General features: G+C 41.3%; 1 protein-coding gene across 1 annotated transcript in view; it reads left to right on the top strand.

The window, feature by feature from the left end:
• CCDC6 (coiled-coil domain containing 6) overlaps nucleotides 1-19,145 on the top strand; it is a 146,985-nt gene that overhangs the window by 72,272 nt on the left and 55,568 nt on the right. Inside the window, exon 2 of the mRNA XM_006835795.1 lies at nucleotides 6,720-6,869. Within this exon, the coding sequence (XP_006835858.1) occupies nucleotides 6,720-6,869 (150 nt within the window). The remainder of the gene's footprint in view (nucleotides 1-6,719; nucleotides 6,870-19,145) is intronic.

The following is a 19,145-nucleotide window of genomic DNA, read 5'->3' as shown; positions in this document are numbered from 1 at the left end:
CTGTATTTTCCTTAACCACCAAAAATTATGCTCATTTATAGTATGGTGACTTAAGTATGGGATGAGTCAGGAGAAAATAACTTTTTCTAAGAACTGTTTTTGGTGTTTATGTTTTCCAGAGGGTTTGGTAAGTTTCTCCTGTCCCTTCCACCCCTCTTTCTCTGTCCTTTCTTTTCCCCCTTTTGGTGGAATGGGGGAAAGAATGATGGTGGGGGTTTTCATATTAATAGGTATTGAGTGAGTACTGCTGGGTGAGGGCAGTGTGCTAATAAAATAACCAAAATGAATGAATGAATACAGTGATGCCAAATTCACTCTATTTCTAAGCAAAGCAACTAGAACCATTGTTGTCCTGTGCCTTTGAGTTGGTTCTGACTGATAGCAACCCTCTGTAGGATTCTTGAAGCTGTAAATCTTTATGGGAGCAGAAAGCCTCATCTTTTCTCCCGCGGAGTGACTCTCACTGACCTCGTGTTTTGCAGTGCAGTGTGTATCTTACAGAGTTACCACAATCACAGATTGATCGTGAAAATAATAGTGACGGATTCTTTGAATACTCCAGTCTTCAATTCTACAAGCTTATGCAAAATACGAATACAAGTTGTCTTCCTTCATGGAGTTTTTAATTTCTGTTTTTCACATTTTCTTTGTTACAAACTACAGTGAATTGCCATTCATTTGTTAAGTTTTTGAAAGGGAACTTTATTTTTGAATTTGGATGTGTAGAGCTGTAGGATAAGCACAGGACCGCTAACCACAAGGTCGGCGGTTCAAACCCACCAGCCGTTCCTTGGACACCCTATCCAGGGTCACTGTGGGTCGGAATTGGCTCTTTGGCACTTTCCAGCAACAGTAGCATCTCAAACAAATGTGAAAAGATTTCATAAAGCAGCCTGCTCTATTATCTTCATCCTGTCTACCCACTGTCTGCTCCCGTAAAGATTTACAGCCTCGGAAACCCTGTACAGGGTCGCTATGAGTTGGAACCAACCCTATGGCACATAACAATAACAACAACAAGTGACCCTGTATTGGGTTTCTGAGGAGCAACTGGTGAGTTTGAAGTGCTGACCTTGTAGTTCAAGTGGCTTTACAGTCCAGCGCTTTAACCCTCAGCGCCACGCCAGGACTCGTTTACAGCAATACAAAAACCCAGGACTAAAGCTGGGGAGAAAGCAGATGGGCATAGAAACTAGAATGTGTATTTAATATTTTTTTATGATGCATGTCTCATCCTCTGGTAATCAGAGTTTATGCATGTTGTTAGTATACTGTAAGTGATGCTTTAAAAAATGAAATGTCATTTTCTTGGAGGCTGTATCGGACAAAGCATCTTTTGTTCTGATTTATATGTTTATTCACTTAAAATGATCTGTGACCAATTGGACAAAGGATGAGCTGGGGTTTTATATTTTGGGAACTGGGAATTTTATCTTTCCAGATGGTTTCCTCTGATTTCAGTGTCTGTGGGAGACAGAATAACACCCTCCTACAATTCCAGTTAGTATTAAGAAGTGGAAAAAACTTTGCTAAAGGAGGCCTGTGGTAAGATCTATGTTGTGCTTGGCCGTGTTAGGTCGGGTCTAACAGGCACTGCAGTCGTTCCATGTGTTCATGTAGGCTTTCTGACATGAATGGGCTTTCTGTTAAATGGACTTTGCCAAGAATCAAGTGGCTATTCTACAGTGATAGTAATCAAAAGCCCCCATTGCCTACAGCTGGTGATGGGTCACTTAATTTGGAGAGGCTTTTTGGTGTGTTTTTTTTTGCTGTGTTCCTTGAGACACACACAACAAAGAAAGAAAAAAAAAGTGATCTCTGAAATACCCCCATACTGAAAAAATTCCAAAACAAAACGCAAACCGGTTTTCGCTGAGTTTATTCCATCTCTTGGTGACCCCATGTGTTGAGAGGAGAATTGCATTCCATAGGATGGTCAGTGCTGTGACCTTCAGGGAGAAGATTGCCAAGCCTTTGTTCTGAAGGGTCTTTGGGTAGGTTTGAACCTCCAACCTTTTGGTTAATAGTCAAGCACTTTTGGGGACTTATACGGAGTCCTGGTGTGGAGCTGTGGATTAATGCCCAAGACTGCAAAGCCATTTGAACTGCAGGATTGGCAGTTCAAGATCACTAGTTGCTCTTTGGAAAACCTATACAGGGTCACTACGGGTCAGAACCGACTCGATAGTACTTAACAACAACAACATACTAACAGGGACTGCTCCTTGGAACTACCAAACCAAACCCAGACCATTGTCTTCAAGTCGATTTCAACTAGACCAACCCTCCATCGGGTTTCTGAGACTAAATATTTCCAGGAGTAGACAGTCTCACCTTTCTCCTGTAGATGATGGGTTTGAACCTCCAACCTTGTGATTAGCAGTCCAGTGACCCTGCTAATTTCCAGTTTATTTTTTTGATTGTGATGTGATTTGTATACTATAAAATCCACCCTTTTGATTTGTCTTTATTATATTCACAAAGTTGTGTCAATTCCAGAACATTTTGAACACCCTCAAAAGAAACCCCATTCTCATTAACAGTGGTCTCTCTAAACCTTGTTGTTTTTAAGTGACGTCAAGTCAATTCTGACCAGTAATGATGCTGTATAGGGTTTCCAAGGAGCGACAGGTGAGCTTGAACCACTGACATTGCAGTTCAAACAACTTTACGCATTAGCCCACAGCGCCACACCAGGACTCCTCCCTAAGTCTTAGGCAACCACTCATCTACTTCTAAGAGGGTGTTTTTTGAACACGACACAGAAATATGTTGTTTGTATAACAGGGTTATATGAAGGTGTTGGGGGTGGATGGGTAACTCTTAGGGTCCAGGCTCTTATTTTAAACTTTTCATGTCTAGACTTGTGTGTAACAGGGAAGGGAAGGTACTGAGTCCTCTGTTTTGTTCCGTTTCGCTGTTTATGATTAAATTACCCAGTCACCTAAAATACTGAATTTGTTACATGTACAAGAAGCTGAGTCAGATGGATAATAAACCACACTTCTTTTTTTGCATAGCAAATGCACTTTTGAATTTTAAATCCAGAATTTTCAGAAAAAGCAGCTCAGTTCCTCTTCACCTTTCTTTTCTGCAACTTTAAAATAATCAACATTCAAATCATATAGGACTTTATCAGTCAAAACCAGAAAAACAGGTAGCTTGAACAGATTGCAGGCTTGGATATATGCGTGAAATATGCCCTAAATAAATGCCTTGGATTCCTGCCCATTGCAATAGTGTGAGATATCTGGAGAACTTGAAGTATGCAAGTTTCGAAGACTTGTCAGGGATTCTTTTAAAGGCAGGAAAGAAGTACCCATCTTCAGCAGTTTACATTAACCAGAGTGCAAACAGGAAGATATTGAGACGTGCTAATGAATATATGGGAGATGTAGAGACTGCTGACTTGGTGCCATTGGTTGCAATGAAAATTGACTTGAAAGGTTGGTGGTTCAAACCTACCCTTGAGAAGAAAAGCCTGGCCATCAGTTTTCTGAAGATCAGAGTCTTGACGATCCCATAGAGTAGTCTTCTCATGGGGTCATCATGAGACAGAATCGACTCAATGGCCATCGGTTTGGTCTTTGTTGCTCAGACTTTCCAGTGTATCCCACGATGGTCTCTGATAGAACAGCTTGAGGGCTAAGCCTTGTTGTGCTTAAGGCCACCACTTTGCTTGAAGCATGGTTTCCCACTCTAAGCTATATGTCTGGGTCTTTTTTGGTTGGTGGAGTTGGTGTACTTCCTCTGAGGCCACTGTAATTGAGAGCAGGAATTGTGGAAACTCTGGGCATTAGGGTGTAGGTGTTGCAGTTGCTGGTGAATACGTTCGGAAATCTAAACCGTCAGAGCTGGGAGTAGTTGCTGGATCTTTTTTACAATAAAAGGTGATAATTATTTAATGCTGGTGGCCTTTTCTCTCCTGCTTTCTGGCCTTCTTGGAGTTTTATAAATGGCAGATGTTGGAGACTTGGGATTCATGTAGATGTTGCACAATTGGCAGAGAACAGTGGGATACTTTCCTTGGGATTCATGAAGCAAAATGTTGCATTGAAAAAGTGCTTTGAATTGAGATGTGCCCGTTTGCAATAAGAAAGGTCTTTCTGGAAAGGTGAATTTCTTTCAAGGATTGTTTTTTGTTGTTGTTGTTTATAACTTGACATTTTATTAAATTTGCATAAGCAACATCTATCTTGAACAGTTGATTCTATGAATATGAAATCGGAACAATTTGAAATGGGACAAACTGATGAGAATCCCAGTCTCTCTCTTGCTCTGGTGGTAGCAGATGGGGATGGGCTGGCTGGCTTCAAGGCCACTGACCACACTCTGGGATGACCCGCGGCTGGGTATGAGAACAGCATCAGGCAGCAGGGATAGGCTGGCCCGTCTATGTGACAGGCGGCATCACAGACTGTCCAGTCCATCACCACGATCGGTTCCAATTCAGTCCATTTCCAGCTGAAGTCCAGTCTGGGGATTCAAGGTGTCACAAGGCTCAGAGCTGGCCTCGGGGGCAGTAGGTTCCCATAACTCATTGTTCTCCTCTGCAGAGGCAGCACCCAGCCCTTTGTGAACAGCTGTATTCTCTCCTGCACTGGGGCCCTGCTCCTCAATGCCCGTGTCCACCACAGCCCAGGTTTCCTCGCCCATTTTCTTAGCAAACCACTGTTTGACCTGCTGGGAGTTCATCTGGGTCTTGTCACAGAGGCTCTGCAGGTCCTCCTCATACAATATCTTGTGTGACGTGTAATAGTCTTGCAGCAGCTCCCAGTTGCCAGGGGCAATGACCAGCAATCCCCGCTTGTAGTCTTTGAGCCACTTGAGCTGGCTGTTCTTCAGGGCATATCTGCTGTCCCCGAACCAGCGCATGACCTCTGAGCATGGCAGACCCGTCTGGGCCATGGTGGAATCATAGTTCTGGTTGCTGGGCCACTGGGTCTGGACAAATAGCTGCCGCAGCACATGCCACTCCTGGGCCATCTTCTTTGTAGCTCACCTTGCCTGAGGACTGCTCCACCAGCTTGCATGACACATCATCCTCGGGCTCACAGAGGCCCAGCCCTGGGAGCTCGCTCTTGCCTTTGGCCTCTGTGATCCCCAGGTTCTTGAGGTTGATTTTGATGAGGTTGGCTTTGTTATCTGTCAGGGATTGGCTGCTCGAGCCTTCCAGGGAGCCGTTTTCACTGGTGACGCTCAGGTCACTGGCTAGGTGGTCCTCGCCACCCTGGTCCTCGGCTGCTGCCTCTGCCAACCGAGGGGCATTCTCGTCTTGTAGACATTTTACCAGTGTTCGCTTTTTTCCATCTCTCTGAAAACCAGCTGTCGGTTTCTCTTCTGGTCATTTTGGTTTGTTTATTCAAACATTTTATCTCCAGAAGAGTATTTCATCTTTATTGAAACATGTCAGATCCTGTTTTTTCTTATATTTAAAAATTTTGGTATTGCATGTGCTTGCCATTCTCCTCAAAAATTTCTCAGAAAGGAATTTCATAAAATAAAAGATAAAGCACCTCTCGTTCATGCTTGTTCCCCTTTACCCACTAGACGCCCACTCCATTGAAATCACTACTTTTTAACCATTTTGATATATTTCTTTCCCATCACTATCCTAGTCTATTACTATGAATATGTAAATGTGTCCCTGTATGCCTTTTATAAAGGCATACCCAAACCATTTCAGTAACATCCTGCAGAGGTGACAGACAGGTTTATACTCTTTTTTTTTCTTAAATGTTGTGAATTATGTGATAGTTTACATGGGAGAACATTAGTTTTACATTCATTCTATCGTATATCGTCTCATTGCCATGGTTACAATCCCCTCCATGCAATCCTTCCCCTGTGTCCCCCAGGTTTTCACAGGTTTATACTTTTAAGTGAATTGACCTCTGCACCCATTGCCTAAACTATTTCAGTTAGCACAAAGAAGAATCCCTGACAACTATAAAACCGAGACACCGTGACAAGGCAGAGATTTGTCACAAATAAATGCTCAAACCACAGGATTGGACCTGCATTCTGGATGTTGGCTTTGGACTTGTGATTGCTATTTAAAAACTGACTAAACGAACTTTGCTAATTTCTGTGAACTGTGGACTTTTAGAATATGGCTTTGGTGGTTCATTGGAGGAATTTGTACTTTTTACGCAGGAGTCCTGGGTTCCGTTTCCAGCCATCTACCTCATGCTTAGTCCCCTACTTGTCTGACAGTGGAGACTTGTATTTTGCTATGATGCTAAACAGAGTTTAGTGACGTTTCCAGACTAGAAAGAAAGACCTGCTGGTCTACTTCTGAAAACCAGCCAGTGAATCCCATGCTATGGATCCCAGTGGTCTCATGGTCCACAGATAATCATGTTTATCTGTGGACTATGAGTATGAGCAGTTTCATCTGTTGTGCTTGGGGTCTCCCTGAATCAGCTGGTGACTTGCTGGTAGCTAGCAGCAATGTCACTTTAAGAAGACGGTAATACATAGTACAGAGGGAGGCCCTTTGGGATAATGCTAACATTGGTTTCCTTAAGTACTGCTTGATTACCTCTAGTTTGTGCTTCTTGGGGATGTATTGTTTCAGAGTTGCGAATAGAGCTCTAATTAAAATGGGTGCCCTCTTCAGAAATTTAAAACAAAGCAAAACTGTATTTCAATGAGCAAATTTCCTGTTTCCTTACCATATGTTTTTGTTTTCTTTTCTGATTTTTTTCTTCAAACAGCAAGCCAGGGCTGAGCAAGAAGAAGAATTCATCAGTAACACTTTATTCAAGAAAATTCAGGCTTTGCAGAAGGAGAAAGAAACCCTGGCGGTAAATTATGAGAAGGAAGAAGAGTTCCTCACTAATGAGCTCTCCAGAAAATTGATGCAGGTAAATTATCTTTTCCACCCTCTTGTCTGCCCTCTCTAGGAAAAAAGAAAGCAAAGACTTTGACAGAGCACTTTGCTTGAAACATTCACTGATGAGGTTGTAGCTAGTGTTCTTTGGAGGTTAAAAATACCCAGGTAAAGATGGCAGCAATTTATTACTCAAGGTTGTGGTCTTGCAGCTCTGCCTCTTTGGTAAGGTAAGACCTGTTATACCTGGGGTACCACAAAAAATTGCCGACAAGTGTGAGGCCTTATCATAGGAGAAATCAATGTTGTATGTAGTATTCTGGAAGTATGGGAATGAACACCAAATGTGAGACTTCTTTATCCTTTTCTGTGGTGTCTCTACAGGAGTCCTGGTATGGCACTGTAGGATCAGCACTGGACTGTTATCTGCAAGGTTGGCAGTTCAAACCCACCAGCCACTCCTTAGAAACCTTATACAGGGTCACTGTGAGTTAGAACCCTGGTAGTGATATGGGTTCCATGTTGGGCTGCTAAACCACAAGGTCAGCAGTTTGAATCCACCAGCTGCTCCACAGGAGAAAGATGAAGCTTTCTGCTTCTGTAAACATTAACAGCCTCAGAAACTGTATACAGGGTCACTATGAGTCAGAACCTACTCGACAATGTACAACCACCATCAGAAATCTTTTTTGGTAGCCAGAATTGGGTCTTTTTATTAAAATAAGAATATATGAAGTGAAACATCGCTTTCAGGAAGGAAAAAAAAGTATCCATGATTGTTAAAGTTACATACAACCAACCGGTCAGTGTCAGATGATGAGTAATATATCACTGAAAAGATGTTGTTGTCGGTAAGTGCAATTGAGCCGGTTCCAACTTGTAGTGACCTTGTACAGGGTTTTCAAGGAGCATCTGGTGCGCTTTACCCCACAGGGCTATACCAGAACAGCTATTAGAGTAATATTAAAACGGATTTTTAATGGTTAAAATAGTATATGGAAAACATCACTCAAAACCTACAGGATGATTTGATATCTGTCATTACAGTGGTTCATTTTCCCTCCTTTCCTGTTTCATCCTTACTATTGTTGTTGTTAAACGCCATGGAGTCAGTTCCGACTCAAATTAAGCCTGTATGAGGTTTCCGAGACTTTAAATCTTGGCGGGAGCAGAAAGCCTCATCTTTCTCTCTCGGAGCAATTGGCGTGCTCAAACCATGTGGTTTACAGTCCAGTACATACTGTACTTTGCTAGTCCAAAGCTTACTTGTTGTTAAGTGCCATCAAGTTGGTTTCGACTCATAGTGACCCTATATAGGGTTTCTGAAGAGTAGCTGGTGAGTTTGAACTGCCATCCTTGCGGTTGAGACCAATCTTGCAGTCTAGTGTATTAACCTGCAGTGCCATATCAGGACTCCTAAAGCTTACTAGTAAAGTATAAAAATAAAACATGTTCAAGGGAAGTGTTTTGTGGGTTACTTAATATGAATTTAAGAATAAATGGGATATTAAATTGTTGCTCATTATTTAATATAAATTGTCCAAAATAATGAGCTGGTATAAAATTACCTAGCACCACTAAAACTTACAATGCATTAATTTGGTTGAAATATATATTTTAGTCAAGTCATAAAAGTATCTTTAAGTCTTTTTTAAAGCTTCCTAAATTCATATCTTACCCTTCAACATCCTGTACCGTAACTAGGGCTCTGGGCAGGTTCATTCTGGTCCTAGTCCCTGCTGAGAATTTGACTTTTCTTAGCAGTGGGTAGAACTGGAATGAACTAGTTGAAGCCCTCACTATGACAGAAGACTCACATCTTTCATACCAGGGACTTTGTACCCTTGTCTTCCTTTATATTCTCATTTGTTTGTAGACAAAGCTACTGTTATTGTCCTGTCCCAATTTTTTATTTATATAGTTGTTTTGTAATATAAAGAATAGAGGTGCCTGGGCATTATTGTCTGTCTGATTAATGGCAAATTTCTGCACTGAAATCTTTTGTTTATTCATGTTCGTTCTGATGAAGAGAAAAAAGGTTAATCTGACCTTTGACAATTTCTTACTTTAAAAAATGAAGAAGGAGAAGGTTAATTTGATCTTTGTTTCTTACATTAGCAGCATTTGATGATTTATTCTGCATGTTGCTTCTAGAAGTAAAGGTATGCAAGTATGATTTGGTTTTCTAGTTTTAGTATGTAATTGGGTACCTTTGTATATACCTAACACATAGACAGAAGATTGTATGTTCATCATTAGAAAGTATTAATCTGAAGTATATATATATATAGAGAGAGAGATATATTCTTCTGAGCCCAGACAAGAGGATTAACTATGGACTGGGAAGATATTGTCTTAAAAAGAACCATCTGGTACTTTACGTAAATTCTGCACAAGTCTACATTAGCACTAAATTCAGCTGGAGAGAGATTGTAGTTAACTGGTTATTTATGATTTTGAGATGCACAAAAGATGTTTTGTATGTAAAAATCTAAATCAGAATTTAGTATATAGCCTTTACATTAGAGAAGGGTTAACAGCAATGTTGCTTGAGTGGTGATTTTATAGGTCATCTTGATTCTTCTTGTGCCCTTCCAATTTTCTAAAGCAGCAGAAATTGCTTTTATAGCTAGAAAATATCTTCTTAAAACCTGATGCTTGTTTTCCCCTTCCTTTTTTTTCCCTGGTCCCCTGCCTCAGGTTTATTTGTCAAATAGCACAGAAGGACACCAGCTCCAAGCAGATGGTAGTCCACAGGGTCATGTCAGACCCTCTGTCCTCAGATGGAGAAGTCTATTCCATCTTTGTGGGGGTACGGGCACCTTTGGGAGCCTGAGTTGAGGCCTTGGCTGGGGCTGGAGATAAAGCCTTGGCTAGAGCTTGAGTTGAGGCTGAGGCCTTAGTTGATGCTTCAGCCTTAGTTTGAGCATTGGCCTTGAACTGTAGCCAACAAAACCTCAGACCCTTGGCAGTGCGTGCCCAAGCCTGCTTCCCCTGCTTGGGATGGGCAGTGTAGGCCAGTCACCTGAGCTTGCTGTTGACACCCCTTGGGATTTTAGGCTTGACCTCCTTGGGCTTTACGAGAACCTTGGCATGTGCATCCATGGCCTTGCCATTGTTGGCCTGTATTTTCTTCAGGCCCTTCACGTTGTACTTCTTGGCAAAGTGCATGTTCCTCAGAAACTTGGGGTCCATCCCCTTGAGAGACTCATATCATTGTGATTGGGGTTTCTTGATGCCATTTCTGTGCCGTTTCCGGGACTGGTTGTACGTAGTGTGGTTGTTGGGCTTGGCCGTGTCTGCACCGACACCCACAGCTCCCGGTGCACCAGGGACTGGAAGAGAGAGAGCTTTACCTTTCCTTTTGAAACTTTGTTCTGCACCACCTACTCGGAGGACTCGGAGTCCTGTTACCTTTGTTGTGTCTGTTTGCATGGAGAACAATGCACTGAAAAGATCCATAATGTCAGGCTGAAATGTAAAAATATTTCTAGTTTCTCTGGTAAGTGTTGACGACCTGATACTCATGATAAGTGGAACACCAACCACTGGTGAGATTAATCTGGTGTTAGCAACTGTAAATTGTCCTACTTCCCTGTTCTTTGAGGAGCCTTGTCAACTTAGTCTCTTGTTGCCAACTTTTCTTCTCAACCAATACCACTGCCACAAGTTAATGAGTACTCTCCTACACAGAACTGGGATGAGAAACTTATGGGTAGTACATCTCGGAATATTTTCAATCAAATTTAAATTTCAGACTTTAATATAACCAGTGTTGTTGTTCTTGTTATCCTATGCCTGGCCCTGGATAGGGTTTCCGAGGAGCAGCTGGTGGGTTTGAACCATCAACCTTGTGATTAGCAATCTAGTGCTTTTCCTACAGCGCCATACTAGGACATCAATATAACAAATTGTTGTTAAGTGCTGTCCAGTCAGTTCAGACTCATAGCCACTCTGTACAGGGTTTTTAAGGAGTGGCTGATGAGCTTGAACCACTGACTTTGAAGTTCAAACCGACCTTGCAGTCCAGCTCATTATCCCACAGCACCACACCAGGACTCCACATTGGAGCTGGTCCTCAGAAAATAGTCCCACCATAGATATTTGTTGTTGTTAGGTGCCATAAGTTGGTTCTAACTCCTAGCAATCCTGTATAGAGTTTCCAAGGCTTTAAATCTTTATGGGAGCAGAAACCCTCCATAGATACTAGGAATAATTATATATATTCTTATAAGGGGGGGGGCACATTCCTGCTGTAATTGAAAATATGTAAAAATAAAAGGTTTTGGATCTTTTTCCAAGTGACATGGCTTATTTATTCTTTATTATTGACTCTATTCCTGAGGAGAATGTCTCCTGAAATTTAAGCTTTTGAAAGTATCCTGGCATCTATGGGACAATGCTATAGAGAGAAGAAAGGAAGGCAGTTGGGGGCAAAACCCACTCCTTGAAGCTGCCACTATCAGGTGATTTATAGCTGAGTGGACCAGAAGGATACCATGCAACAGCATTATTCTTCCATCTCTGTTTGCACAGACCTAAAACTACAAGGAGAGTCCCCAGATCTGCTTGTTTACTCATCTGGACAAAAGACGATGACCTCATTCACCCACTTTCTCTTTCCCCCGCAGCCTTGGAGAAGTGGTTTCCCCTTCCACTGCCATCTTAATGGCTTCCATTTTTGCTGGTGCTTATGAGTTCTGGTGTGGTGCTGAGGGTTATTGCACTGAACTACAAGGTCGGTGGTGCAAGCTTACCAGCTGCTCCTTGGAAACCCTATACAGGGTTGCTATGAATTGGAATCGACTTGATGGCTCTTGACAACAATAACAAAATGGTTCTCTAGCCTCAGAAGAGAAATATCTCTGGGTAGCATGGCTTGTGTGTAGACTTAAGAAGTGAGCTTGGACTCCTGCTTCCCTTTTTCTTCAGCTTGTAGACCAGAGCCAAAGGCTTCCTGTTTTGCTCAAGTTGCCCAAGTCACCAAGATGCCAGTGAAGTCATTTTGTTTATCCAGGAAAATCACATGTCAGGGGGATAAACCTGTGAAACTCTGTTCTTAGAATTTGAAGGCCACCTATACTAAGACTGTCATTGCACCCACATGGAGGGGACAAGGGACCTTGAAACAGGTTCTTCATTAAGACTTTTCAAGTCCTGGGGTGGCACTGTAGGATGAGCACTGGACTGAAAGGTCGGTTTGAACCAAAAGGTCATCCACCAAACTTGTTGTTCAAACTGACCTAATGGTCGAGGGCTTATCCTACAATGCCACATGGAAAATCCTATACAGGGTCGCTATGAATCAGAACCGACTCAAAGAAAGGCACTTAACAACAACAACAACAGCATTAGTGCAGGCCAGAGACATATGCTATCATATTGTTGTTGATAAATGGTGTCGAGTCAGTTCCAACTTACAGCAACTATCTATAGGGTTTCTGAGGAGTAACTGGTGAGCTTGAACTGCTGACCTTGTAGTTCAAATCGACCTTGCAGTGTAGCGCATTAACTCTCAGCGCCACACAAGGACTCCATTAGTGTAGTGCTTATAAAACAATTGGACAGAGTTACAATTTTTGTTCTTTTTTCATTCTAAATTTTCTAAACCTCAGCTGCTTCTGTCCTTTGGTTCTTTTCCTGGAGTTCAGGGACTTGTGTATTTATATTCACAGAACCATTTGTAAAGAGCTTCTGGGCTGCGTTTAATGCATTCAAAGTACTGAAACCTCCAGTGGCCAATGGATAAATTAGAATACTCCTGTTAGTACCATGTCCCAAATTTCCTTTCCAACATAATTTGCATTATGATTACAAAACACAATATACTTGAAGCAGTGCTTCAGACTTGAGACATCACTGTATGTCTTCAGGCTTGCGTCCGTGTGTGCACGAACGTTTTGCTAGATATGATGTGTCAACACAGATTCCTAAAGAAAAAAATGTAAGGACAAGAGGAGGGGCAGAGAAGCTTCCCTTGCTGATTTTTATTTGACATAAAGTGTGAGGAAATGCAGGTTGAGGGAAAATAAAGGTCAAGATGTGAAGTTGCTTTATTTTCCAGGGTGGATGGAAAGATGAGCCTAGACTTTTGAAGGGTACTTGGTTCCAGTGGAGAAGGGGTTTAGCCACTCTTTTCAAATGGCTTTAAAACTTGGTAGTTTAGAAGTGTTGCCAAGTTTTGCATTTCATAATTAGTGGTACAGGGCTGGCTACCTTCACTTTTTTTCCCTTCTTTATTCATAAATGAGAAAGGTGAGGCTTCTTATTTTAATTTCCTGTTATACCTCAGCTTACAAGGAAGTCTTTGGACTAAACACTCTTTCTCAGAAGAAGAAATTGCAAGTTTTTCTAAAATGGATTTTCAGTGCAGAAGACTGACTTCCAAGTCTAAAAGGATTTTAGCTCTTTGTGCCACATGTTTTTCGAACCTTCTTCCTAAACATAGTTTTCTAAAGGTGTTAATTATTATAGTGGCATCAGGCCATTGGAAATTTAAGAAAAATCTCACAAGGATAAATCAAAAGAGTATTGTTAGAAAATCAAAGAAACCTTTTTATTTAAGAAAAATACCAAAATGTGAATCTCTAGTTTCTTGACGTGCCTTACATGTAGGTCAGTACACTTCTGAAGGTAGCGTCTCCATCTTTCTAACTCATCCCTGAAGAATTTGTGCTCTTCAATTTACACCTAGTCAATACGACAGCTTTGGCATCTTCAAGGGACTCAGCTAATGCTTTTGAATGTTATTTGAGTTTGGGAAATACAAAGAAGTGTGATGGGGTAAGTTCCCAGCTATGTGGTAGATGTGGTAAGGTTGTCCATTGAAATCCCAAAAGTACAGCCCTTGCTACCCTCAAAGGCTGTTGTGATGGGAAAGTAGTTCTTGGTGCATGTTTCTTGGCTTTTTTGTCACCCATGCTGGATTTGACTTTCTTAAAACTTCTTCATAATAAGTTTTGGTGATTGTCCTGTGTCCTTCAAAAAAATCTACCAAGGCTACCCTTTTGGAATCTCAAAAAGAAAAACAATGTTGCCATAACCTTCTGAACAAACCTTTCTGCTCTGAATTACAGTGGCCCCACAGATCCCCATGAAGCCAGGGTTTTGATTTTTATAAGATTCCTTATCAAGACAAGGAGCTCTGGTGGCATAGTGGTTATGAATCGGGCTGCTAACCACAAGGTCAGCAGTTCAAGACTCTCAGCTGTTCCGCGAGAGAAAGATGAGGCTTTCTGCTCTTGTAAATATTTATAGCCTCGGAAACCCTGTACAGTGTCGCTATGGGTCGGAACCAACTCCACAGCATGTCACCACCACCACCATCAAGACAAAGACTGAGAGAACTTGTCTGCAGCCATGTTTTAAAAGGTTTTTGATTGGAATAAAGCATTCAATAAAACGTTTGATTGAATACAAACCCTAGGGCTGATATGTTTTGACTTGCCCTGAATTTGAAAAATAATCAGAAAGCCTAGAACTGAAAAAATGCAATAACTAACATTAAGAACTCAGTAACAGAACAGATGCAACTTAAGAGAAGACGTGTAAACTAGAAAATATTGCAGAAGAAACTGTTCAGACTGGAGCCTTGTGAGATAACAACATGCAAAACACAGAAGGATTGAAGGACATGAAGGATATAATGACAAGCTTGATGCTTTCCATTGTAGTTGCAGAAAGAAAACAAAAAATGGAATAGGATGAAAGCATTAATTGAAAAGAACAAATAAGGGGGTTTTTTTCCGAGCTGATAAAAGTCAGCAGTCCAAGGAATGTATTAAATCTCAGCCAGGGTGAGATTTAAGAAAATCAGAGTGAACCTTCCAAATCTTAAATACAAAGGGAAAAACCTTTAAGGCAGCCAAAAGAAAAAGGCCTATTGCTTTTATGTGAGGAACAGACTAATAACAGATTTCTCAACAGCAAATTGGAAGCCAGGAGATAGTGAAGTAATATCAGTAAGGTGTTGAAATGAAATCACTTTCACCATGATATTATATCCAGAGAAAATATTTTTCAAGAACAAAACTAAATTAGAGATACCAAAAAATGAAAAATCATTATCTGTGCTAGAATAAATTCTCAGTTGTATTTCAAGCAGATAGTCCCTTAATACCTTGCATGTAGGAAGGAATTAAGAGCAAAGTGATACTCTATATCTGTATATGTGTACTTATGAACATTCCATGTGTGGTGCTGTAGGATAACCTTAAGGTTGGCAGTTCAAACCCACAAGCGGTTCCTTGAAAACCATACATAGGGTTGCTGAGGGTTGTAACCAAATGAACTGCACCTAATAGCATGTGTAAATATATATAATTAAGTTTAGCTGTAATAACAACAATCGCGTGTATGTTGGGAAGGGGGATTATTTATAATCAAGATGTTTAAGGTGGTTATGTGTCCAGGTAGAGAATAAAAGTATTTATTAAGTTTTCAAACGTTGCTGTTAAGTAGTACTGTGGAGTTGGTTCCGACGCATAGTGATCCTGCACAGGGTTTCCGAGGCTGTAAATCTTTACGGGAGCAGAACGCCTCATCTTTCTTCCATGGAACCGCTGGTAGTACTGAACTGCTGACCTTCAGGTTAGCAGCCCGATTTGTAACCACTATGCTACCAGAGCTCCTTAGTTTTCAAACATACGTGCTTGTAATTCCTTAAGATAACCACCCTAAGAATGAAGATGAAGTAGTTTTTATCTTTGCAATAAAAAGGGGAAGAAAATTGAAAGCTGATAGTAATTCTTGAGAAGGTTAAAGAAAACTAGAACGCACAGATTAAGATGGATATTTAAACAGCAATCCAGAAGAAAAATGGCTAAAGACGTGAATAGACTTTTCATGCAGTTGGAGAATCAAATGGCTAATAAACAGATAATAAACACAATCTCACCAGTAATCAGGAAAGGTGAATTAAGCCCACAAAATACTATTAGGGAGTTTTCATGCACTATTGGTGGGAAGGGAAATTGTTAACAATCATTTAAAAAACAATTTGGCAGTACCAGTACCTAATGAAGTTAGAGACGATTCATTCTCTTTAACTCAGCATTTCAACATAATGTGTGCAACAGATGGGCGCTGCAATGTTCTTTCATAGTGGCATTGTTCATAGTCAAAATGAATGGTCAATAAAACATGGTAGTCCAAACTAGAGATGTCCCATCACCAATAGAGTGGGTAAATTTGTGATATATGCATCTAATGAGATATTATATGGCAATAAAACAACAAACTACAATTAGACTCAGTCACAGATGACTAGTTCATTTAGCAGAGGAAGCTGGACAAGAAAACATACAAGACAAAGTAAAACTAATGTTTAGAAATAAATAAGCAGGTGGTAAAATTTTGAGGTGGGGGGAAGATGCAAGTAAGAATAAGGGTAGTGGTTCTCTTTAGGGGAGCTAGAAGTGAAGATCAGGAAGGAGTGCTGCTCTGGTGGGCGATGGTCATATATATGTGTGGTTAAGTACTGTTGACTGGGTTCTGACTCATAGCGACCCTATATAGGGTTTCTGAGGAACAGCTGGTGAGTTTGAATCACCGACCCTGCATTTCAAACCGATCTTGTGCTCAAGTGATTATCCTACAGTGCCACACCAGAACTCCATATATATATAAATTTTTTACGATCCTAACGATTATATTTGTTCATTTGCTCTTGATCCTGTCAGCTGCTTAATGACATTTTAAATACTAACCCTGTTGTTCTGCTCATCCTGATTTTTAAATTTAAGGAGGAACGGTTCACACAAAGTTAGGCTGTTATCACTATTTGCAGACATAAGATGTTCCCTAGATCACTCGGAATAGATACAGTTTTGAGGAAGACCCGATCTCCATTTTTCATAGAGGAAAGGTGATCGAGAATGCACCCTTTGCTCAATGGCAGCATCCCATGTCTACCAGGGTTAAGGGCAAAAGTTTTGAAGCCAGGGGTCTGGCTGGAACTCTGCATCTATCCCTTAACAGTTGATTTTGGGCTGTTGTTGTTAAGTACCATGGAGTCGGTTCTGATTCATAGCGACCCTGTACAAGGTTTCTGTAAACCTTTATGGGAGCAGAAAGCCTCATCTTTCTCCCGCGGAGCAGCTGGTAGTTTCGAACTGCTGCCTTGAGGTAAGCAGCCCGACTCATAGCCACTATGCTACCAGAGCTCCTGATTTTGGGTAGGTTACCTAATCTCTTCTCTAAGCTGTGGGTTCTACTTTTATAAAATGCCAGTGATGACAATACCTCCCATAGAGCTATGACAATGAAGTACACTGCTGTACTTACAATACTTGGGTACATAGTAATCACCCCAAAGTGTAAGCTGCTTTTAAGAAGTAAGGAATAGAAAGGAGAGCCCAGCTGCTAACCAAAAAGTGGGCAGTTTAAACTCACCAGCTCTTCCAATATGGCAGTCTGCTTCACTAAAGATTTATAGCCTTGGAAAACATAAGGAACAGTTCATTAGGGTCACGCTGTACTATAGGGCCACTATGAGCTACAATTGATGCAATGGAGTGGGTTTTTGAATACAGAGGATATGAAAAATGCCATGAGGCTTCCATATTGCGAATGGGAACACTCTGTTGAAGGCATGAGGACTGCACTGTGGAAGATGTCTTTTTGAGCCATTAACCCAGTTTCCTTAAGTGGGGATGGGGGATGTAGGCCCTTTTGGCAGAGGAGTCCTGGTGTAGCACCGTGGCTTAATGTGCTGGACTGCAAAGTTGATTTGTCCCGCAAAATTGGTGGTTCAAGCTCACCAGTTGCTCTTCGGAAACCCTATACACGGGTGCAACCAACTCGACGACATTTAACAACAACAAGAGGCAGAGGGTGGAATCCTGATGGGGCTTTGTGGGATAAAGCACTGAACCACAAGGTCTGTTTAAACCACAAGGTCAGCGGTTCAAAGTCACCAGCCGCTCCTGGGAAACCCTAAGCAGTGTCGCTGTGATTTGGAACCAACTCGATGGCTTTTAACAAACAACAGTGTGAACAGAGATGGGAACAGAGTTTGTGAATTAGTGGGCTCTGTGACTGCATGCAGTCCTTGTTCTGTGGTAACCTTTAGCTGGTACAGTGCAGGCCGCTCTAGTCTTTGGTTTACCTGTTACTGTCAAGTTTGTTTTGACTCATGGCAAACCCTTAATTGTACTTTACAGGGCTTTCAGCGGCTGATTTTTCAGTAGATCACCAGAACTCTCTTTTGAGATTACTCTGGTTGAACTTGAACTGTTAGCATCTAAACACATTGGTTTTTACCACCCAGGATAACCTTTGGTATCTGGTTTACTGACAGCCCTTAGTAGCTAACAGTAGACCAAGGATCTTAGCTGGGGGATTGTGAGAAGTACGAGGGGGCTTCAAAAAGTATGTGGGAACATGAGATTAATGGATAATAAAATGTTTCCACAAACCTTTTGAAGCCCCTTCATACGCAGAGAAAACTAATAGTGTGGACTAATGAAAACAGGTGGGAGCATCTTATGTTGATTATTTAATTGTGTTGAGAAAGCTAGGTCCAGGGGCAGGTGACCAGGAGACCTGTCACTATTGTCATGGACTGGTTGATCACAAGCCCAGAACTACAAGTTTTCCAACATGTAGTTTGGGATTTGGCAAGCCCATTGCATGTTGGGTGGACAGACGTGCTCAACAGCCATTTATAAGCACCTGCTGCACCTTTCCGAGGTAGTTCTCTCAAGTGGACAGTGTTTCTACCTCTACCTCACAACTTTACTGGGAATAAAAAGTCATTTGATAAAGAGCTCTTGAATTTATTATTATTATTTTTTAATCAGATGTCTAGTTCATTGAAGTGGTTCTAGAAATCCTTTGTAAATGATCAGGATAACAATGATTACTAACTGAGTGATGCTTAAAGCTACCCTGTTTTAGATAACATTAATATTGCACTTGTGTTTTTAAGTGCTCAAGTTTGCTTGGGGGTCCCAAATTCAATCCATAGACGCAGTAACAAAATGCTACAGTTTTATAGTTGTATCTTTGCTTTTGTCTTTTTTTTTCAGTTGTTTTTAATGCTGAAGTTTAAGGAACAAAGTTCAACTTACATAGCCTTTGTTGTTGCTGTTCAGTGGTGTAGAGTCAGTCCAGACTCATAGTCACCCTGTATAGGGTTTCTGAGGCCCTAAATCTTTGTGAATTGGGCTGCTAACCTCAAAGTCGGCAGTTCAAAATACCAGCTGTTCCACAGGAGAAAGATGAGGCTTTCTGCTCCCGTAAAGATTTACAGCCTTGGAAACCCTGTGCAGGGTCACTATGGGTTGGAACCACTCCACGGTATTTACCA

Source organism: Chrysochloris asiatica, unplaced genomic scaffold (genome assembly GCF_000296735.1).
Source record: "Chrysochloris asiatica unplaced genomic scaffold, ChrAsi1.0 scaffold00020, whole genome shotgun sequence".
In the NCBI taxonomy this organism is placed as follows: Eukaryota; Metazoa; Chordata; class Mammalia; order Afrosoricida; family Chrysochloridae; genus Chrysochloris; species Chrysochloris asiatica.
This window is presented reverse-complemented; position numbering and strand designations above follow the sequence as displayed.